This window comes from Musa acuminata, chromosome BXJ3-4, assembly GCF_036884655.1.
Source record: "Musa acuminata AAA Group cultivar baxijiao chromosome BXJ3-4, Cavendish_Baxijiao_AAA, whole genome shotgun sequence".
Lineage (NCBI taxonomy): Eukaryota > Viridiplantae > Streptophyta > Magnoliopsida > Zingiberales > Musaceae > Musa > Musa acuminata.
In genome coordinates, this window is record NC_088352.1 from 37,568,918 (window position 1) to 37,592,151 (window position 23,234).

General features: G+C 39.2%; 4 protein-coding genes across 19 annotated transcripts; 3 read left to right on the forward strand and 1 right to left on the reverse strand.

Annotated features, from left to right (window-relative positions):
• Positions 1-1,160: 1,160 nt before the first annotated feature.
• On the reverse strand, positions 1,161-2,480 carry LOC135636420 (arginine decarboxylase 1B, chloroplastic-like). Its single transcript, XM_065148108.1, has one exon. It carries the CDS (start codon positions 2,478-2,480, stop codon positions 1,161-1,163), a length of 1,320 nt encoding a protein of 439 aa, XP_065004180.1.
• A 4,237-nt stretch (positions 2,481-6,717) lies between these two features.
• Positions 6,718-11,821, forward strand: LOC103976181 (barley B recombinant-like protein D). Of its 16 annotated transcripts, none has more exons than XM_065149808.1 (6): positions 6,718-6,876; positions 7,227-7,381; positions 9,131-9,163; positions 9,338-9,525; positions 9,676-9,786; positions 10,616-11,821. In XM_065149808.1, the coding sequence occupies exons 5-6, from the start codon at positions 9,718-9,720 to the stop codon at positions 11,585-11,587; spliced, it is 1,041 nt and encodes a 346-aa protein (XP_065005880.1). In that variant the 5' UTR covers positions 6,718-6,876; positions 7,227-7,381; positions 9,131-9,163; positions 9,338-9,525; positions 9,676-9,717; the 3' UTR covers positions 11,588-11,821. The 16 variants fall into 16 exon arrangements, with proteins under 16 accessions (XP_065005880.1, XP_065005881.1, XP_065005879.1 ...); XM_065149809.1 differs by having other exon boundaries at positions 9,338-9,503; XM_065149807.1 differs by having other exon boundaries at positions 9,338-9,497.
• Positions 11,822-13,524: 1,703 nt separating this feature from the next.
• LOC103976171 (probable LRR receptor-like serine/threonine-protein kinase At1g12460) lies at positions 13,525-17,051 on the forward strand. Its single transcript, XM_009391382.3, has 2 exons — positions 13,525-15,258; positions 15,353-17,051. Exons 1-2 carry the CDS (start codon positions 14,066-14,068, stop codon positions 16,830-16,832), a joined length of 2,673 nt encoding a protein of 890 aa, XP_009389657.2. The 5' UTR covers positions 13,525-14,065; the 3' UTR covers positions 16,833-17,051.
• Positions 17,052-18,057: 1,006 nt separating this feature from the next.
• On the forward strand, positions 18,058-18,753 carry LOC135634548 (CDGSH iron-sulfur domain-containing protein NEET-like). The gene is made up of 2 exons (XM_065144916.1): positions 18,058-18,387; positions 18,458-18,753. The coding sequence occupies exons 1-2, from the start codon at positions 18,152-18,154 to the stop codon at positions 18,555-18,557; spliced, it is 336 nt and encodes a 111-aa protein (XP_065000988.1). The 5' UTR covers positions 18,058-18,151; the 3' UTR covers positions 18,558-18,753.
• The last annotated feature ends 4,481 nt before the right edge of the window (positions 18,754-23,234 follow it).

The window sequence follows — 23,234 nt, forward strand, 5'->3', positions numbered from 1 at the left end:
TGGGTGGTAGTTGAACTCCCTGGCTACCATTTGGCCTCGATCTTTCATGGTACTGTACAGACAATACACTGCAAAGACAGATGAAAGACGTGAATATGTAATGGGGCTTCCCCCATGATTTTAATTCGGAAACTGAACCCAACCAGCATCCAAACCAAATCAAATAACCCAATGTGATGAAGCTCGATCAATCGAATCTGGGAATTGGAATGAGGTCAAGTCAAGAGTTTGAGAAATAGAAGACAAAGGTTTAGGTGTCTCAGTAGATTTATATTGAACACATAATCACTAGATATAGAACGTGGAATGATGATTATGGAAAAATTGATTAGGGGCCAACCCTCTCTTTATTCTCAAAGGTATTACAAATTCTATGTTTCGTTTGTGGGTTATTTAATTTTTTTTAATTAAAATTTAATTTTGTTGATAAAAATAAAAAAAAGGTTAACACTTTAATGAGGGATTAGAGAATAAGATTTTTGATTGGCACCTATTTTGAGTTCTTAATGGGCCTTTTCTTTGCAAAACTTTCTCCACCCACTAAAAAAAATCCTCATTATTCATATTTTTATGATACAAATATTCAGATTTATTATTAAAATATCTTCACTAAATATTTTAAAAATTAAAATTATTCACAATCTTATAACTGATATTGACAATAATTTTACGCTGACAGTTGACATTTTAATTGATAAATATTAAACCATACGGTGTTTTAAATATTAAATTATTCATTGCATTTATAGTCACCTGTCTCTTCTATATTCATTTATATTCATTTATGTATGATCGGAAAGGGCCGACGTGGGGACCAAGCGAAACGCACGAATCTTTAAGTTTTTGATCTCAAATGCAACAGTCTGCATGCGTGCTTTCTCTCTTATACCGCAACGGAGATGTTATCGGGTAGGCTTCAAATTTAAATTGAAGATCCAATAATGGTACACTGTGTCAAACTAGGATGAGAAACTGAGTTGTTCACGGATATCAAAGTGCGATCCGCACCTGATCCGAAAACGTTATTGGATCCGCAGCAGTAGCAACAGCAACAACCCACAACAGCACGAAGGAGCAGGGTGCATTGGAAGGATGCACAGCATGCGAAGTGCAGCTTCCTCTCCTCTCCCCTGCTCATCCCAGTCGAAGCTGCAACCATCTCAGCCGCCACCAGGAAAGATCGACCTGAACACTCTCTCCAGCACGGTGATCGTCCAGTGCGGCAAGTCATTTTTTCTTACCTGCTGCTTGAGAGCCTCAAGCAATAAGCGCGGGTCTTGCTTCCTCTCCTGAGCTATTTCCTCACACGAAGCTGCTTGCACTGCATGCGTCACCTTGTAGCGGCGTACTTCGTTACTCAGCTCCACCCGTATGGAGCTGAGCTCGCCGAAGATGTTATGCACACGCTGGAGTGCCTCTCCATCTATCAGAAACATCCCCATATAATTCCGCCCTCCATCCTGTTTGTGCTCGTGGAGTGGAACCCCCCTGCTCCCGCCGGTCGGGTCCAGTTGCGCCCCTTCCACCTGCGGCTGTTGGTCAAGACAGTGTAACGGGATAACAGGATACGGACGCTTTAAAGAGACGCCGGGTGTCTGCGAAATCGCAGAGAGTTTCACGTTGCTAGGCCTGACAGGATCGACAATGGTAGTCGGCTTGACGGTGGCCGTGGATGATATGGGCTCGAAGACAAGGACCGAGTGGTGGGACAGTATGAAACGCCCATTCTCGCTGCAGATGACGGGTTGTGGCACACCCCACTTGTCACACAGTTTCTGTGCTGCTCCAACAACGACGGATGCATACTCGTCAAGGTCGTCAACAACCGACATCTTGGTCTCACGATCACCGGACAGGCAGCCATCGTAGCCCAAGCAGAAGTCGCCGCCTACGTCAATCGCTTGCATGCGAGCACCGAGTTTAGCCAGTTCGCAATAGGTCTCTGTGGCCTCGGCCACGGCGTCGAATACTGTGGCAGTGGATGGCGTTTGAGAGCCGATGTCCAAGCGGAGGAGTCGGAGGCGATCCATCATATCGTGCTCCTTTAGCTTCCTTACTGCACCTCTTATCTGGTCCCTCGTCAAGCCGATGGTGGATCCAAAGAACCCTGTGTGCGATGTGCAGAGCTTACCCTGGAGTCCGATCATCGGCCGGATATTGAACTCCGGCCAGGTATCGAGTGCCAATTCCACCTCCTCTTCTTTTTCCAGGACTAGATAGGTTTTGAAGCCCATAGCACTGGCTACTGAGGCAAGGCTGATGTAGTCCTTATCCTTGTAGCCATTGCATATAAGATAGGCCTCGGAGCTACCCCGGATGAGACCGTACATGGCGAGAAATAGCTCCTTCTTGGACTCGACCTGGAGTCCGAAATTGAACCCACGGCCTGACCGCAGGACGTCATCGATGATGAGGAGGTCGTGGTTGCACTTCAGCGGGAAAACCCCCTGGTAGTGTGACCTGTAATTGCGGGATTTCATGGCACTGCCAAAGGCATTGTGGAGGGACTCGAGGCGATGACGGATGAGGTCAAGGAATTGGATGAGAAGAGCGAGCTGGTGGTGTCGCCCAGAGTGCACCAGCTTGGTGGCCGCCTCGACGACCTCCACGATATCAATCTCCTGGTCTGGACCCGTGGTGGTGCCATAGGGGCGGACGACAACCTTACCACGGCTGTTAATGTGGAAGTAAGGACGAGTCCACTCGTCAATCTTGCAGAATTCGTCCGAGCGCTCAACGGACCACTGGGAGGTGACAGTGACGACCGGTGAGACTTCTGACGGCCTCCGTTCCTGATCGAAACCAAATGAAGCGCGCGAACTCAGGACAATAGCTGAGACCAAAGAAACACGCGAAACAGGGTGGCAAGCTCACCGAGAGACGACGATAATTGATCCTAGTTAAAGGGAGGATGAGATCGCCATGCACGTAGCCGGACGTCCCTGTTAGCTGCCGGCGTATTCGAGCTGCTACTGGAGAGACCACGCTTGGATTAAGAACACGCGAGTAAAGAGAAGATTGAAGCACGGATGAGGAGATCGGTTGGCAAGAAACAAAGCATGACGAAGAAGAATGCATCGTATGGAGTGGCCCGTTTGCATGCGATGGAGTATGATGTCTATAAATAGTGAAACGATTTGCTCGTACGTTTTCCTGACTCATAATTTGCGGGAATACGCAAACATCCTCTTCGTCACCTCCCATGCGCATCTGGACGTCATGAACAGATCATGGTTGTTGCTACATCCTCTCGTTCCTCGACTAATTATTCCATTTATCCTTATGAATTCTGTGAACGAAAGAGCATCCTTAATTATCAAAATAAATATTAAATTCTTAAAAGATAAGCTCTTTTATGTTCTAAAGTCAGCTGATTGTTTCTTAATTGCATCCGCTCTCATTGATAGAGAATTAAGAAGATTCGTGCGTATTCTGTGGTTCTACAAGTTCTTCGATTGCTTTCGTACTATTCCGCATGTAAATTAGACTCAAGTTGGCTTGGGTTTGACAAATACAAGACAGTCATTACTCAATTTCCACTTGGTTTAGACAAGATCAACTATACATATAAAGTCCATATATATGATATGAGTTGAGGATGGCTCAATTCTTACATTTTCTTTTCATATGACAATTTCACACTTTAAGAATCGTACAAGTTATATCAATAATGAATACATGCATCTTTGCAATCCAATCCTTACTGCAAAGTTTGGGTTCTCTGATGTATTATACTCATCTTTCTATCTTCTAGATATCTTTCCTCGCAAGGATAGTTGAAATTTTGCCAAATTATAAAATACTTTAAATAAACAGTAAACCAATCACAGAACTGCTAACTATCTACATCATAGACAGCTACTAGATGGCCGATTATTGCACATTATTAATGCGTGTAATTTCCATCAGCTAGACAGGTCGACTTGACCTGATCTCTATGACCCTTCTAGTGGACCGATGGAGATATAAAGCAGAATAATCTTTATATATGAATAAATACTAGCAGACTATGCAACGGAATTAAATGAAATCACAATAAAATAGAACACTAAGATATACGTGGAAATCCCTCCGATATGAAGGGTAAAAATCATGGGGCAAACTAGAGATAATCCACTGTGAGAATAATGAATATATAAATCTCAATCTCTTGCCTTAAACTCTAGCAACAATCACAAGAGAATAACTGTGATATAAGGATCACGTCACTGTCTACAATATTTCAAACCTCCCCAAGTAATCACAGCAAGAGTCTACTGTACATTTGATCTAACCTGAGATGAGAACTCTTCTAGGTGATTGAGAACAATCTCTCTATGTTGTTCTTGTCTTCTTCCATTTCTATCTTGTTTTCTTCTTTTTCTTTGGAATCTCGTAGCTGTTTCCTTCTCCCATGTTGCTGTCCTATTTATATATTTTTTTATCTCTAAAACATAACCATCACACTTTCCTAATGTTAATTAGGATTAAATTAAGAGGAGATGAGCTGTGCGATATCTAAGCCCACTATGAACTGAATTTGTAGGTTATCAGCCTAGACGAGCAAAGTCAGAGAAGAGTAGGTGTAGTACCAGGATGGGTCACTGTAGGTTATGCACATGTAGTTACAACAAAGGCAGTCAGAAAAGTATGATCCTTCGTAGAAGAAGGAGCAGCATCAAACGATCGAGTGTTGGCATGAAAAGATGCCAGAGCGGAGGGCGATGGATCCCCAACCATCACCTTAATGCCAAGACCACCCGTCGCAGGGTCAATTAGGAAGAAAATGGATAAAGAGATCAGGTTACTTCTCTCTCTAACAGAGGCCTAAAAGCAGGAGCTTCTCTCTCTAACATGGACCTAATCTATATCTTCTTTCCAACATGGACCTAATTTGATCTATTTGTCATGATCATTACCTTCCACCCTTGCAAAAGTATTTGTGGTCTTGAGACGTTTGTAAAAGACACCAAATATGTTTGGTTATAGTCCATCACCCCAAATGCACTTGGCTATTTAACTAGCCTTAGTTACAAGTATCTTCAACCCTTTTTGCTCTCGATGGGCAAGCGATTCAAGGAGCAACTTTGAGTACCTAAGTAACAATAATAATGTGTATGTATAGTTTTGCGGTCTGAGTGTTTTGCTGTATTATTCAAATGAGAAAGTCTATACGTCAACAAGGATTCACCATTAAGAGTTTAAAACTATTATCTTATTCATATATTATTCTTTTTTTATTTTTTGTTAGTTTGATCGATATTTCTACTAACTTATCCCACATAATATTCCAAACTTATACATCCTTGATGGATTTAATAGCTTGGTGTTTCTTAATAGTAGTTCAGTTTGTTCTCTTATGAGAAGTAGAAGAGATCGTACGTGACCTTACGAATGATATGCAGCATTCTAGAATAGAACTTACAGGTTAGATTGTTAGCTTTCCGCTCACTAGTCATTGCGAACTTGCTTTGTGAACACAATGAATGAATATAACAAGCAATAATAATAAGGGACTTGTGAAGATTACGTGCTTTGCTGCACCTCAAATCATCACACATACATATTTTCCACGACATTTCATGTGCTAAGCAACTGTAGGTTTCCGGCCTTCTTCGATGCAATTTCTACACTTGGATACATAAACAACGAACGACACAAGAAATAAGACAAAACATGGCATGGAATCGTCCCACTCATGTAGGAACCACAACTATTGACAATTCATTCGATGGCCAATAATGTTAGCTTCCTTGTCTGGGGCGTCGAGCTCAATAATAAGATTAGAAATTTATTTTCAGATTAACAAGTCGTATCTCTGGGATGAAAATTATCCGCATGCCTACATCCATTGATATACATTAAGCGTTTAGGTGAAAATATTTTCAGAATTAATCAACCACTTAATTATTAAAAATAGATTAGTAATGTAGTTAAATTAGTAAAATAAGTTAATATGTGGTTTTTGAAGTTTTGTTTGTAATAAAAGAACCACTAAAAAAACCTTTGTGATTTCATAGAAGGTGCTTCCATTTTTAATTTTCTTATTTGATATATTTTTTTTTTAATAACCTAAATATCTCTCGTTTATCGTTGTTCGTTGCTTTCCTATGGTCACATTTGTTTCATCGATTGATTGTTTTTGCCTTCTCGTTTTCATGTCACTCTTCCGACCCAATCTCATCATCGTGAAGCCTCCATCCTCAATGTTGATCGTTGTTGCTCATGACATCAACAACTTATCTCTGGATTTTTCGATCTCCATATAATTTTTTTTATTTTTTATATTATCTTTGTCAAATAATAGGCGAGGACTTACGATAGAGATAATCGTGATGGAAGGAAGGTGATCAAACAAAGATCACGAGTCTTGTTATTAGAAATAAAAAAAATTAAAAATTTAAAACTAAGACACTTCAAAAAAAACCTAGAAAACAAAGGACGAATACTTTTACTAATTCCTTGGTATTTATGTTTTTACAAGTATGCACCATATATTTCGTCTCACTCTTTAAAACACGTCCGTGTTGTCTAATCCGGCAGAAAAAGAGTAAACAAGAGACTTTTGTCCCCGCGACTCTACACCCTGTTAGACCTCGGACAGAGTTTACAAAGGCTTCTCAATAGGAACCGATCAATATCTGTCACGTGGATAATTGATAAGTCATGCCTTCCATTTAGACGGCGAAATGGTGTAGTTGGGCTTAGGATAAACAGGCGATCCTCACCAATCTGACACAGGGGATGGACGTCAGAACAGAGTAACAGCCGCAGGACTTGAGAAAGAGGAGCAAAAAATAAAAATAAAAAGAGATCAAGAAATTTTCTGGAGGATTCGCGAGAGAAGAATCTCGAGGAGGACGAGACGAAGAAGGAAATCAACGGCGTTTCCGATAGGTAGGAGGTTTTCTTCTCTTTGAACTTTCCCTTCGCTGGATTCTCTTTCGCAATTCATCTCATTGTACTCGGATTCTGCAACTCGAAAGACTTCCATGCTGACATTTGGATTTTGAGCGTGTTGATAGCGGCGTATAATTATTCCTGTCTTTGGTTTTGCAAAATCCGTTCTTTAGTTGTTCGATGACATCGTTCATTGCTCTTTGGTTGATAAAAACCCTAGCTTTGCCATTTGTCTTCCCCCTTTTCGTCGATTTCTTGTTTTGTGCGGTTTGGAGCTGACTCTATTGTGTTGATATTTGTGCTTTAAGTTGGATAAGGTGAAAAATGATCTTGAGGCTTCATTACAGCATGGAATTTCACGCTGAGATGTTCGTGTGTTGGTGGATCTCTTGATCTGTGATCTCAATATGGCGGTGTTTGGAGATACACAACTGTCGAGGTCCGCCGGAGTCCATATACAAGGTGGACAGCTGAGACCTTTTCATACACTTATCTGCTGTAGGTATACACGTATTTCTAACACTTGCTTGAAAATGAAAGAGAAATGTGTTCTCCTGTGCTTAAAATGAAGTGCAAGTTTAGACTGCAGCACTTTTATGAGGCCACTATCGAGTTGAAATAAAGGAGAGTCTTGCATTGTCCGTATCATGCATGGCAATGAGCTTTTAGTTTGAATCGGTTCATGCCGGAAGTGTTCATATGTCGTATCAGAATCTGTGAACTTTGCCTTAAACTCAAATTGTTAAGCACGACGACGTTGTTAGGGTTTGATTGTTAGTGTAGCTACCTATTGTCATCATATTCATAATTAACTTCAGATGCTTCAAGCAATAATTCATTAGATTTATAGTCACAAATGTCATTAATTTGTAAAGATAAGATGGTCATGGCTTGGTGACTTTGTTCCATATATGCAACTGAAACTGATTAAGAAAGAAAGAAATACAAGTTCTTTACACTTCCTGATGTAGATTTTCTCGGAAAGTATTGCTGCTGCATTTACAACCAAATTTTACATTGTGCACAACGGCTAGTTCATAATTTTGTCTGCATACTAGCTTCACTGACAGTAACCTGATTTTGGAAAAGGTAGCATTAGGAATCTTATTCCAATGTAATTATCACTTTTTTTATTTATGGTGATGAGCCAGATCCACATTTTTCTTCCCTAAAATAGCCATTTGGACGAATTTAACTTGGAGAGAGCTTGTGACAGATAAATTTTAGTATCAAATTATTTTTTTACTGTTCCTTTCCCCTTATAGCTCGTTACTCTTTTCTGCTCATGTGCTTTATAATTTTCTTCATGAGTTAACAAATGTCATGAGAGCAACAAAGCATAATACTTATCATGTGATGTAATGTACTACTCCTTGGCATCATTGCCTATAGAATGGTGGTGTGAGCAACTGCAGATGATGGGATTTGTATCAAGGATTAGGGTTTGGTGCTTGGCGTTAATTGGGGAGAAAAATGTAGAATTGACAGTGAATATTAGGTGAGAAGGGATTTGTTGATGCGAAAAATGGGTCTTCTATTAACTGATGAGGACATAATAGTATCTTTACCTTGTCAGGCTAACCATTTACTTGATATGATCTTTTGGCTAACATGACCCTAGATAAATGTACCATCATGACAGGGCATTCATGTTAAATGCCTAAGTTTAGAATGTTGAATGTAATTCAATATTTTTGAAAGGGAATTAGCCATTTTAAGGCTGTTTATATGTAAAAAAGCAATAGACACAAATATTAAATGGCAGCACATAATCTTTAACGAATTTCTTCCATTTATGTGACAAATATTGACTAGAAGATAGTAGTAGTAAAATAATTGATGAAATAAGGTATATTCATAGGTCCTCATGCTGTCACTTGCAGTTTTCACATTTTCTTGCAATTATTTGGTAGATTAAATTGTGTACGTAATGCATCTTCTTAGACATCTCTTAATAATTTGTAATTAAATTATACTGTTTTCTTTGAGGAACAATCACAGTCTAAAACAAAACCTTTAAAGAAAAGGCAACAAACTAATTGTTAGATTTAAAATTAAACATGTACACAAAATGTAAAAGTTGTAATCTATATTTGATACTTTGCTAATAAATAAGTTAAGTCACTCATCTATACCTAAATACTTAATAAAAGAACAATAATATTTAGAGCGTTTTTTAAATGAAAACAAAGTAATCTAGTGTCGTACAAACTACTGCTTGTTCTAACTTAATCCAATCTTGGGACTGTAGGGCCATGTTAACAGTCATGTGGGCATCTATAAGGTATGCTATTCTACTTATGATTACTCCTAGTACTTCTAGTCTTCCAAATATGTTGGAAAATTTAGCAAGAACAGGATGTTCTTCATGTTCTAGTATTGTTGTGCAATTATCATCTATGGGCTATTACTACCATGTTTGCTATTATCTTTAACCACAACAATGTGGTTTATACAGAATGATGAGAAATTGACAAGAAGCTATTTGAAGACCTACAGAGCATGAGGATTTGATGACAACTGTTTGCTTTGCTGTAACCATGTTAACCTTCTTAAGGAGCAGAATGATGAAGAACAAAAGAAGTTAATGCCTCTTAAGGAGAGGGTGGTAATATCTGGTTGAAGTAGCTCTCTTCCACAGAACTAGTTACTCTCTTTTGCCATCAAGTTTTCTCCTATAAGCATTACATGAACTTTTTCCTGAGTCCTGTGCTTACTTTGTTTTGATATATATATAACCTTAAAAACATATCAACATATGTGGCTGAATGAGCACTTCTAATAAAACTTTGGCAGATACTGGAAATTTTGCATTCATCCTACAAATCAATTGTGCTTATGGATGATGTTGGACAAAGAGAAAATGGGAGACACAAGACTGATCAATATAGAACTGCTCATGCACAGGTATAATAAAAATAGTTTTCAGCAATTACTGACTCCTTTATGACACCGTTTGTATCAAATTTAGAAAACTTGAAAATTCATAAATTTAGCAAAATTAATTTCCTGTTTGGTACACCCGATTTGGAACAGCTTTAGCTTTGGTATGATTAGACCAGAGAATCACTTGCTTTGGGTTTCTAATTCTGATTTCAGAGTTGGCTAGCCTTTTGGCATTTAAAACCAACTTTTAGACATTTGAACATGATGAATTTTACTTGGCTTTCCAGAATCTTCTGTTCTAGTTTGCCTGATTAAATTTTGTTTAATTATCATTACGGGATGTTCTTCTCTACTTTCATCAGTATTAAACATGTCAACTGCAAAATCTTGGTGTTGGTGCTATGAAATATGATAATAACTTAGATTTGAAGTTGAACCTCCAAAATAAATGCATGAGCAGTCCAAGTTGTAGAATCAGAATGCAGGCCTTACTGCTCTCTGATGTTGGTCTTTTTCCTGAATCAGAATGCAGGCCTTACTTGCACTTACATTTTTGTCTAAAATCATTTTTAGCTCCACTTCATGTTTAAAAAAGAAACCTTTTGATTATACTTGCATAAAATGAGGATATGGGACTTGTGAAACTTCCTTTCTGTGTTTTATCCTGGTCAATTCATGTTTTGCAGCACCAGCACTATCCCGCCTAAAGAAAATTAATCACCAATTGTTAGCTAATTAGCCATCCACTTCATCACACAACACAATTTGAAGACTAGACATGGATCATAATACACCTTCTTTATATAGCTTAAGTTGTTGATCTTATTATTCTATTTGGATGTGGTTACAGTGGATGTTGCCTCAACATCAGCTTAAGGAGAATCAAACCATAAAGCTCCTTATGGCTGAACGGGAAAAAGCTCTCCAAGAACGAGACATGGCCATCACTGAGAAGAAAGCTGCTCTGGTTGAGCGAGACATGGCATACCTCCAGCGTGATGCTGCAGTTGCGGAGAGGAATAGTGCCATCATAGAACGTGACAATGCGATTGGAGCACTTGAATATGCCCGTGAGAATGGCATGAGTGGTAACTGTGCAACTGGGTGTCACCTTGGTTCCCATGGGACAAAGCATATTTACAACCACCAGCAGCAACACCTTCAGCATATCCACTCTCCCCAACAGCAGTTACACGATGCTCCTAGCAAACAAACACGAGAGACACCAACGAATGAGGCATCTCCCAACTCAGGTGGTTCAGAAACTGGAACGAAGTTCAATAAGGCTAAAAGGTCAAGGAAGGAGAGTAAAGTACTAGCCTCTTCATCCAAAAAGATGATGAAGGCACCTCGGAGGAGTAAAAAGGGTGGGAGTGATGATTTGAACAAGCAGGTAACTATTGCAAGGACAACTGGTGAGTGGAGAGGTGAAATTGGAGTTGGAGAAGATCTAAACAAGCAGGTTTCTTTGACAAAGCATCATGAATGGAAGAGTCAGGACTTAGGTCTGAACCAGGTCTCTTTTGATGACACGACAATGCCAGTGCCAGTCTGCTCGTGCACCGGAAAATATCAACAGTGCTACAAGTGGGGGAATGGAGGGTGGCAGTCTGCCTGCTGTACCACGACTCTTTCGATGTATCCACTGCCAGTCATACCCAGCAAGCGCCATGCACGAGTTGCAGGGCGCAAGATGAGTGGTAGTGCATTCAGAAAGCTCCTAAGTAGACTAGCAGCGGAAGGCTATGATTTGTCTCTACCGGTGGACCTCAAAGACCACTGGGCTAAGCACGGCACCAATCGCTACATCACCATCAAGTGATTCTGTTAGAGTTCTATGAGTCAGGGAATGTGGTTTGTCGTCTTGAATCTCTCTGGGCAGGTATGTAGCAGGTAAGTCACCACTGTATGTAAGCATATGTCTTTTGGCCAGTGTTGTTTTATGCAGTAGTAGTTAAAACACTACCTATTACTGGTTGTCATGGCTTTTGTTAACTGTAACATATGCATCAATTTCAAGAACCTTGGCCCCAAAAAAAAAGTTCTTTCTCTTGAACTCTTTGGCATATAGGGTCACTAGACTCATTATCACTAAGATCTTTTTAGTTATTTCCCAGTTCTCAAATCATGACTCCAAAAGTAATTGTATATTTCTTTGTAAACTGACACTCTTAATAGGAAAAAGTAGAAATATCTGGTACTTTTGTGATAAAACTAGATCTTGTTTCGGAATTTTAGTTTGTATGCTATCGATACTATATCGGTTATTGGTACTTACATTGCTGCCAATAAATGCCAGCACAATTCATGGTGGTGTTTGTTGTATATTTAAAGGGAGATTTCACTTTGGCCTGGATTCTTTTTCATGTATCTTATCTTCCAGAACAAAGAACTAAAACCTTCAGGATTAGCAGCTACCCTGATCTCCACTGCAAAACAGTTGATATAACAACATTAAGCAACCAATGATTCTTAAATCCTGTTTTTCTTCTGAAAAATCTGAGTTGGTTGGCACTGGATTCAAAGAACATGAATGTTTAGTGTTTAAAGAGTTCGATCTGTGAGATATGCTATGATGATTTAGACAGCAAGGAAGCTTCGTCATCTTTGTTGGAAGCAAAATGAAGAGATTTGCACAGTTGGGGAAATCAAAACAGTGCAAATATGTTCATTTTCTTTTCAATCAAGATGATGAAACTTAATTACTGCCTAAAGCATAATAGAATATCAGTTAAATTTGCGATAAATGAGGTAAATGAATGAATGAAGTTTGGAGAGTGTTTACAGAGATGATTCAGACTTTGAACTGATGTGATGCCTTCTCGTGGCCAACTCGATGAACATAACTAATCATCAAACCCGTCTCTACCGGCTGTTTGTTTCCTTTCTTTTCGCTTGACTTGTGGTTTCTTTGAAGGGAGTCCTCTGGCAACGAAAGCATTCATCGTATTGTGCTGCTGGAAAGAGAAAAGATTCCCACCAAGGACACACTATATTGAGTGTCCTTTACGCCAAGTCCACCCATCTCTTCTGTGTCTCATCTTGGGAGCTCAAACTCGAGTTGTATTTTACAATATTCATGTCCAATATACAGATCATTTATTTGGATAGTGATAATGTTAGACAATAATGTAAATCTGGCTGCTCAAAAGGATGCATGTGACTCCATTTTTCACTTTCATTTCTTCTCAGTCCACCATTTTTGGTGGGGTCATCTCAAATTATGATGTGGGAGTTAACAACATCGACAGCCCAATAGAGTAATCCATCTTTTGCTGAAATGGACTCCATCAATCATTGCTCCAGAAAGGTTTCCTTTTGAGCTCTGGGTTTGGCTTGCTGGTGAGCTAAAGTCTCCAGGAATCTTATTCTATTCCAATCACATAAAAGAGTTGCCAAAGAGCACCACTCGGTTGCTGTTAATACGATGGTGTCATCTCCTGTCTCTGCTTCACAAACAAGCAACACTCTCTGTCTTTCTTAATCCCTCTTCTTTCTCTGCTTAAACAAGAACATGCATCTGTTAGAGATAAAAAGGCATGCACCAAATAGTAGCTGTCATCTGCTTGGTAGCATCTAACCAAGACAAGCCAGTCATATAGCTAACACTAAGAGAGCTTAAACCCTCTTTCTAAACACAGTAGCTGACTTCTGTTTTGCCACGTTTTTGTTTGTCTGGACCAGACACCATATAGCCAACCACAAACACAAGAGATTCTCCATTTCTAGTGCTCTCTCTCTGTCTCTCTCTCTCTCCCATACATTGTGACAGCCAGTATCATGCACATTTTGTTCAGAGCAGAGCCATACAAAGCTTGGTTTTCCACAACATTTGAGAAGAGGTCTACAAGTCTTCAAGCTCTCACCGTTCCTTTCTTTTTTTGCCTTCTTCCGACTCTGGCTAGGGATGGGAGACGGCATGAAACAATCAATGGTTCCACCGAGCTCGAGCAGAGATGTACGTTCACCACCACGAACCTTTCCCCTCCCCACGCATTAATTTCTGAAGCCAGGAAAGAGGAGAAATATGGGCGGAAAGCGAGACAGAGGGACAGAAACTGGGCCTATACCACGTGCTTCCCCATCTCCTTCGGTTCACCGGCGGAACTCCCCACCAATTTAATACCGCTTCCCCCTAATAATAAACCGCTCACCTACTCCTTCCTTCCACTTTGTTGTTAATGCCACTGCTCTATTTACGCCGCACAACGGCCATGTCGACGACGGTGACCGCACCCCTCCCCGCCGCCGCCGCTAGTATAGTCCTCTCGCCTCACAGATGGACTAACCGCCGTCTAAAATGAGAAGCCGCTGTCGTTTGTTCTACCTCTTTGTCGTCTCCGTTGCCGTCGTCTTATTAGGGCCGGCGCCGCAGGGGACGGAGGCGCAAAATGCGGCGGCGGCGGCTGCTGAGAAGGAGATACTGCTGGAGTTCAAGGGAAACGTGACGTCCGACCCCGGCGGAAGGCTCGCGTCCTGGGTGGCCGGCGGCGATCCCTGCCGCGATTTCGTTGGCGTGTTCTGTAACGATGCCGGCGCCGTGGTGAAGATCCTCGTCCACGGAGCCGACCTCGTCGGGACCCTCCCCGCCTCCCTCGCCGGCCTCCGATCCCTCCAGATCATCTCTCTCTTCGGCAACGGCTTCTCCGGCGGGGTGCCGCCGGAGTTTGCTGGGATCCAGACTCTCCACAAACTCAACGTCAGCCGCAACCTCCTGTCCGGCGACGTCCCGGGGTTCCTCGGCGGTCTCCCCGGGCTCCGCCTCCTCGACCTCTCCTACAATGCCTTCTCTGGCGAGATCCCGGCTATTCTCTTCAGCAGCTGCGTCAGGACGCGGTTCGTGTCGCTCTCCCACAATGCCCTATCTGGTCCGATCCCTGCCGATATCGCCAATTGCTCGAGACTCGTCGGAATCGACTTGTCCTTCAACAATCTCACCGGAGAACTCATTCCTCAGATCTGCCAGCCGCCGGACATCAACTACATCTCCGTGAGGGGAAATTCGCTGTCGGGAACCGTCACTGATAAGGTCTCAATGTGCCAAAGCCTGGAGCTTTTCGATCTCGGGAGCAATTCTTTCTCCGGAACGGTGCCTTTCGATCTCCTTAGCCTCCAAAATCTTAGCTACTTCAACGTATCATCTAATAAATTTCATGGGGAAATACCCGAGATTAGTGTTTGCAGTGAGAAATTAAGGTTCTTTGATGTCTCCAGCAATGAGTTGAGCGGTAGAATTCCGACAAGCATAGCGAATTGCCGGGGTCTCAGGTTTCTTGACTTAGGTTTTAACAATCTCAGCGGAAGCATTCCGCCAGAAATTGGGACCTTGAAGTCTCTCTCTATTCTAAGGCTAGGGAACAATGCTGGCATTGGGGGCTCGATTCCGGCCCAGCTTGATGGGATTGAGCTGCTTCAGATTTTGGAGGTCCAAGATCTTCAGCTTTCCGGCGAGATCCCAATCACGCTGAGCAATTGCAGATTCCTTCTTGAGCTGTGAGTTCTTCGTGGGAAAATTTCCCAATTCATGAATCCTTTCTATGATCATTTCTTCGCACAATTAATGAGTTTTAGAGCTGTGATTTTGCAGGGATGTGTCGGGCAATGACCTGACCGGAGTAATCCCAGACACCCTTTATAACATGACCTACCTCAAACACCTCGACCTGCACCAAAACCAGCTCAACGGGAGCATCCCCTCAACCTTGGGCCAGCTCTCAAATCTTGTATACTTTGACCTTTCTGACAATTCGCTCACTGGAACGATACCTGACTCTCTTGGAGGTCTGACATTGTTAACTTACTTCAATGTATCTCACAACAACCTCTCTGGGGCCATTCCTTTGGCGGCCACAATCCAGCAGTTTGGACCTTCTGCTTTCTTGAATAATTCGTTACTATGTGGCCCTCCGCTAAGTACCCCTTGCGCATCAGGAAATGTTTCTCGAAGAACAAGAGTATTGACCATCCCTGCCATTATAGCCATTGTGGCTGCTGCTATAATACTCAATGGTGTTTGTGTGGTAACAGTCATGAACATCCAGGCGTATGGGAAGAAGGTCATGGAGGAAGAGACTTTGGTATCCGAGAGCACTCCTCCAGCTTCAACAGGCTCAAATGTGATCATCGGAAAGCTGGTTCTTTTCAGCAAGAGTTTGCCATCTAGGTACGAAGATTGGGAGGCAGGAACCAAGGCATTGCTCGACAAGGACTGCATGGTTGGTGGTGGATCCATTGGGACTGTGTACAAAGCCACATTTGAGGGTGGAGTTTCAATCGCGGTGAAGAAGCTTGAGACCCTAGGCAGGATCAGGGGCCAAGAGGAGTTCGAGCAGGAGATTGGACGCCTTGGTGGCCTGGGGCACCTTAATTTAGTTGCATTCCATGGTTACTACTGGTCATCCACTATGCAGTTAATTCTCTCAGAATTTGTTTCTAATGGGAATCTATATGATCACCTCCATGGCTCTCCTGACCTACACTCAGGAAGCAGTAGTAGCGGTGGCAGGGGTGAGTTGTTCTGGTCTAGGAGGTTCAATATAGCCACTGGGGCAGCAAGGGCTCTTGCATATCTTCATCATGACTGTAGGCCCCAAGTCCTGCATCTTAATATCAAGTCCACTAACATACTATTAGATGAACAATATGAAGCTAAGCTCTCTGATTATGGGTTGGGGAAGTTGCTGCCGATCCTTGGTAGCTTCAACTTAACAAAGTTTCATATGGCAGTAGGTTATGTTGCTCCAGAACTAGCTTCCCAGAGCTTGAGATATAGCGACAAATGTGATGTCTATAGCTTCGGGGTTGTCCTGCTGGAGATTGTTACCGGGAGGAAACCAGTGGAAAGCTCAGGTGCAGCTAAGGTGGTGGTGTTGCAGGATTATGTTAGGGGTGTGCTGGAGAACAGAACTGCGTCCGATTGCTTTGACAGGAACCTGAGGGGTTTTGTAGAGACTGAATTGATTCAGGTTCTTAAGTTAGGTTTGATATGCACGTCTGAATCCCCATCGAGGAGGCCAAGTATGGCAGAAGTTGTGCAGTTTCTGGAATCGATCAAACCCAATTCATGATCCGTCTCTGGAGGCTAATCATGAATTGGGTGCATGATGACGATACAGGGACTGGATAGAACCCTCAAAATTAGAAAAGTTACATTCTTTTTTTATTTCTGATTTTTTTTCTTCGATCACAATCGTCATTGTATTTTCATGTGAATTTCCATTCGTTGCAAATTGTTCATCAGCAGATACTGCAGATAATAGCAAGAGTGGTGTCGGAACATTCATTTCTACTGGCTGTTATAGTGGAACTAGTACATTTTGATGAAGGAACCACTTAATCAACCCATGAATGTCTTCCTACAAGTGGCAATTCCTATAAATAGATTAACATCTTATTGTTCATTTTAGTTTCAGAAGCATGTATTGGCAGCAGAAGCATCTTTCAAGAGAAAACTGGCAAACCTAAGATTGGTGAAGCTTGAAAGCAGTCAAAGGCTTGTAATTTCAACTTCTTTTAGTGGGATGGGAAGCCTAAAGAAAGGTATCCATATTCATCATCTGTCAGTATTCTCCCTGGAGCAATCACATTCTTCCATTATATTATTGCCTAAACACTTTGTGGTACATGAAATACCTTATCGTTAGCATACTTTTTTTATTGTGAAGGAGGTTTCATTGCATCTACTCTCATAGTCCTTTTGATTTTGAAATGGACTCTTCATCTTCCAACATACTGCTAAATAGTGACTTTGTTTTCCACCACTTGAATGTTACTCAAACAATTTCAACTTGCATGAAAACTGCTTCTTTTTGGCATCGGGATATTGACAAAGCCACAAGAAACTCAGTAACAGAGAATGATTCAATGTCTATTTGTTTATGTGGTTCCTCATCTCTCATGCTTTTTTGCCTCGTCTATGATCTTTTTCCCCCTACCCAAATATGGTGTGTGCTTGTGCCAGTATATTCCTCAAGTCCCGCTTTTCACAGTCGAATGTAGAAGATAATATTGATGTTGAAAAATCAGATATTAAGTTCGAAATCATTGAACCATTGATCGATCCGGTTTAGTCTCCAATCAAATCAAAACATGTCAGATCTACCAATGCCAATTCCAAACTGTTGGTCTAAATAATTATTTGAAGAGATATTTAGAGGATAGCATGCACGTGTGAACCAAATCGGATATTATTTTAATAATATTATTATTATTACGTGTCATTACGTCCGCCTTCCAAACCTCCCCAATCGTGTCAATCCTCCCAGAGCTTGTGCTCTCCACACAACCGCGTCACAGGCAACGATACTATCCTCAATCCCCACCTACCATTCACAGCTACAGGAGGAAGATCGACCGGCCGTGGACGGCGAAACCAACAGGCAGAGAGATGGGGTATTCCGTGGTGATTGCCGCCGGGGCTCGACTCTCCTACAGCCAGTCGTCCGCGGAGGTCCTCCACCGGAACCGCGTCCCAGCGGCGGCCCCTCTCCGCCGCGGCTCCTCCACCGTCGCGGTGCGCGCGGAGGGCGTGGGGATCAACCCTGACGTCCGCAAGAACGAGGAGAAGGTCGTCGACTCCGTCGTCGTCTCCGAGCTCTCCAAGCCCCTCACCGCGTATTGCCGGTACGTCTAAAATCCCCTGTCGTCGCCTTCGATGGCGTGGTTTGTAGCTCATTGGCTTTGGATGTGCCAGGTGCTGGAGATCGGGCACGTTCCCTCTCTGCGACGGCAGCCATGTGAAGCACAACAAAGCTACCGGCGACAACGTTGGGCCGCTGCTTCTCAAGAAATAACGCACAAGTCCGATCCTTGAAAACCTCGTGCTGAATGAATGCTTTCACTTGAATCAGTGCCAAAGAGTATAATTGTATTGGAGCAGGTGACTTTGTTGGATGCTCAATTCATACGATTCCTTCCGCTGCTTATGTTAAGTGTTTGTTCGTCTTTGTTTTGGAGAGATCAATATATGCTTCTTGGAATGTAGTGCAACTTCGTGCAGCGTTGGTGATTATACTCTATGTTGTTTGAGTTGGAGGATGCTTTTCTCCCATCTTATCGATGTGTTTTGTTAATGATCGCTGGTTTATTTTATATTCTGTTCCTATTAAAACCCAATCCATCTTCGATTGCTGGAGATCTACGAATTCCGAAGCAGAAATGGAGAAAGATTGTGTTCCTTTTCTACGAAAGAGTGATTGTGTTAAATTATAGATTGAAGCTCAAAAAATGAATAGTAGCAGTACTGTTAACCTCACAATATGATAAGCGAGTAAAAAGTCTGTCATACAAATCCTATGGTTAATCACACTAGATTATATATTATGTGATACTATTTAATTAGATAAGATATATTATAACTCTATAAAATTTTGATTATGATTATTAGTCAACGAAAAAAAGTTCGACAAGATTCAAGGGTCAACTAATAAAAAGGAAATATGATAGAATTCCCTATGAGATGTTTGATGGAAGAAACTCTCCTAATTATTTATTTTAAATATTTTGTTCTCGCATGTAAATAGATAAGACCTCTTATGAGTGATTTATTCTTGTCTCCCTTTAGTCCTATAAAAGATATAAAAATAGAAGAAGATAATGCTACTGTATTGTATGGATATAACTATAAAAGTATAATCTATGAATTAAATAAAGATATTCTGAATAATAACGAAAGGTATATATTTTAATCTTATTATTATCTAATTTCATATACTGACATTAAATTTATTTCTCATAAATACATAATTATAATTTTATACTTAGGTATTAGAGCTACATGTTTGAAATTAAAATTAACTTAGATCGTAAAAATATTAGATATTTTTGTAAAAGATCTATTCTTCTTATTATCAAAAGGGTATTTCTATTATGCTTATGTGACGATATGTTTGTTTTCATGCGACTCATTTGAGTATGTAAATCTGTTCTCTTGTTAGGTTATGAGTTTTACAAGGTTCCTCACATACACGGGGAAGCCGTGAATGAAAAGGCATTCTCAGTTTATTTGATGACCATCAACAACCTATTCCCTATTGTGGTTGTCGTCCTTGTCGAGAGCTGTTGCTATGTAGCGACTATCCATGGTGGGGAAGTAAAAGTGAGACGATCCTATTGAGTAAGGTGTTGTAGGTCTTGCACTAGACCATGGTTGCAATGGGCAACGACAACTACTATTGATAGTGATGGAAGAGTAATATCATTATGGAGGGCAACAACCGACCATGCCCTGTATAGTGCTTGCACATGCAATAGTGGCATTGTGTGCAATAGTGTAACACCCTAATTAGTCCTATATCGAAAGTGGGTTAGATTAAAATTAACTTATTTGATGAGTCTATTACTATAAATTTTAACTTAAGTATTTTGACCAGTGGTTTAAGTTAAATAAAGTTAATAGAACAATTAGCCCGTTAGGCTCAAGTTGTGACATTTGGTATCAGAGCTGACATAGTATTTGAGTATGATGAAGGGACTCGAGTAGGAAAGGGTTACTTGTGAATGAAGTTAGAGGACTTGTCACGACGTGGAGCCACCATTGGACTACGCCTCACATAGACCATGTTAGGGTTTGATTTGGGCTATATGAATCTTGACGAAGACATTAATCTCTTGAGTCGAGGAGATTATAACACCTTGATTAGTCCTACATCGGAAGTGCGCTAGATTAAGATTGACTTGTTTGATGAGTGTACTACTATAAAATTCTAACCGAAGTATTTTGGCTAATGGTTTGGATCAAACGAAGTTGATAAGACAATTAGCCCATCAAGCTCCAATTGTGACGGATAGCCCAACAACCCTATATTGTTGTAATGTCCGCGGTGCTAGAATTTAGCAAAGGTGGTGGTGTATGGATCAACAATGTCAAGATGTTGGCCATCGGATTAGTAGTTACTGACCAAAGAGGATATCGCGATATGGAGGTTGTGCACGGTGGCCAACGAGCCATGACACTACTATATCATTAGGCAATGTTGGTTAACGATGGAGATTGATCGTTGATGAAGAGTGTGCTACCATAATAATAGCGATGGCGATTTTGATAAATTTTGACTTTTGATCTGATTTGAGAGTTTTTGATTTGAGCATCTAGATTTTAACCATGCTAAAATCTAATTTGATCGATTTTGGCCTCGATCAACTTCAATTTCGACCCAAATTAATCCTAGTATGATTTTAAGCCTAAATTTGGATGTTACCTTTATTGTAATTTTGAGCCCTAATTTGACCTTATTCAACCTTAATTTTGACTAATTTGATTGATTGCGTTGGCTGTTGGGCCCAACTTAGGTTATCCAATTTTAGATTGTTTATTTGGGTTGTAGCTCAATTTAGGCTATCCAATTAAGTAGGATTGATTAAATTTTTTTTTATCTTTTATAGAATTTAAAAAATATAAATTATAATTTTTTTCTTATATGAAATATTGGTAAAAATAATTTTCTCGTGATAATTAAATTTCAATGATCATTCTTGGATTTTAATATATTTTTTTATGTGTATATATTTAAAATTATAAAATAATATTTTTTATATAAAGGTATTATTTATGTTTTATCATGGTTACAGTTATCATACGAATTCTTTTAATACTGATTTGTGTTTAATAATTATTATAGTTATTATTTTATTATTATTAAATTATTTATACATCAAATAACTTAACAAAAAATTAGTAAATATTATTTATGGCTTATATTCCTAAATTTTATCTAACTACTAATTATCAAGTTAGCTTAGGATGATAGACTTATGGGGTGTGAATTATAATAAATAATTTATTATTTATAATACGTCTTAAACTATATTTTATATTATTGTATTGGTATTGTACCCACCAAAGTGGCATGAACTAATAACTTATTAAATTATATTAAATAATTAGTTTTAAATAATATTAATATAATAATATTTATAATAGTACAAACAAGGTAGGATGATATTATTTATGATATCCTTATAGTTTATTATTATACACCCAAAGGAAGTAATATTATTCCATAAGAATGATATTAGTCCATAAATAATCTTAAGTGGACACTAGATATGTTAATATTTTATTTAAATACAAAATATGGATGATATTTCATAATGATATTTCATTGTGAAATATGTTTAATGTTAATTTTTATTTTACAATGATACTTCATTTGATGTATTCTAAGGCTTTTAATATCTCTATACTTTTTTGTTCAAATTATTCAGAATAATTAGAGAATATGCAGTTCACAATTAGAGCATTGCTTGTTAAAAGATCCTCAAGTTTAGTAATGAAAGCACTATAAAATTTTTTTTTAATGAAATGAATGTTTAGAAAAGATTTAATATACTCACTCTAATGTAAATAACATCAATACTTTATTATCAACTATAACTAGTGCATAGGATTATATAGGACCATTAAAAATAGATATAAATCTACTGATAAATCATTAGTTGATACATTAATAAAAGAACTGATTATGACTTAGTTTAATGACACTTAAGAGATTCAAGATCACATCCTCAATATAATTGATAAGACTATGAAACTTAAAATATTAAACATGAATATGGATGAGTATTTTCTTATGTAATTTATTTTTTATTATTTTTATTTTTAATTTAGCCTATTTAAGATTCATTATAATACAAATTATGATAAATGAGACTTAAATAAGCTGATTAGTATGTGTTTAAGAAGAATTAAGGCTAAGGTAAAAAAATTATATAATATTTTGATTATTATTTAAGGTTGAAACATCATCCACCAAATAAATTTATTAAGGCTAGAAGTTATAAAAAAAAGTATAATATTTTAACTACTACTTAAGGAGTTGTTAATGAAAAAAAGGTTGAAATATCATCCACCAAATAAATTTATTGAGCTTAAAAATACTAAGTAGTATTTTTGTGGCAAGAAAAGATATGTGGAGAAGGACTGTATTAAACATTAAAAAATATATAAACTTGGTATTTATATGTTTTAAATTAAATATTACAAAGGTTTTTTTTAATATTTGATAGATTGATTTTAGTACTTCAACATATGTTACCAATAATATACATACATTTTTGTTAACCTAAAAATTAAAAGAATATAAAAGATTCGTCTCATAGTGAAAGTGATAACATGTGTTACTGGTGAAATTCTAACGTGGCTGATGAATTCTATAATAAATATAATAAGTCAAGTTAGAATCATAGTTATGTATATCTTTATAAATATGACGTGGTGAAATTCTAACGTGGCCGGTGAAATTATATTTTTATAAATATGACTAAAAGAATAATGAGTTATTATTTAATACTTGAGTCAATGTGAGTTAAGTTTTTACGATAGTTATGTATATCTTGAATTGATTTCTTAAGTTAGTTTTATGAACTCTATTTAGGTTATAAATTTATAGGAAACATAGTTTGAGATATATACATATTTGAGATTGTCCTACAAAAATAAGAGTTCAATTGATATGAAAAAAAAAATCGAT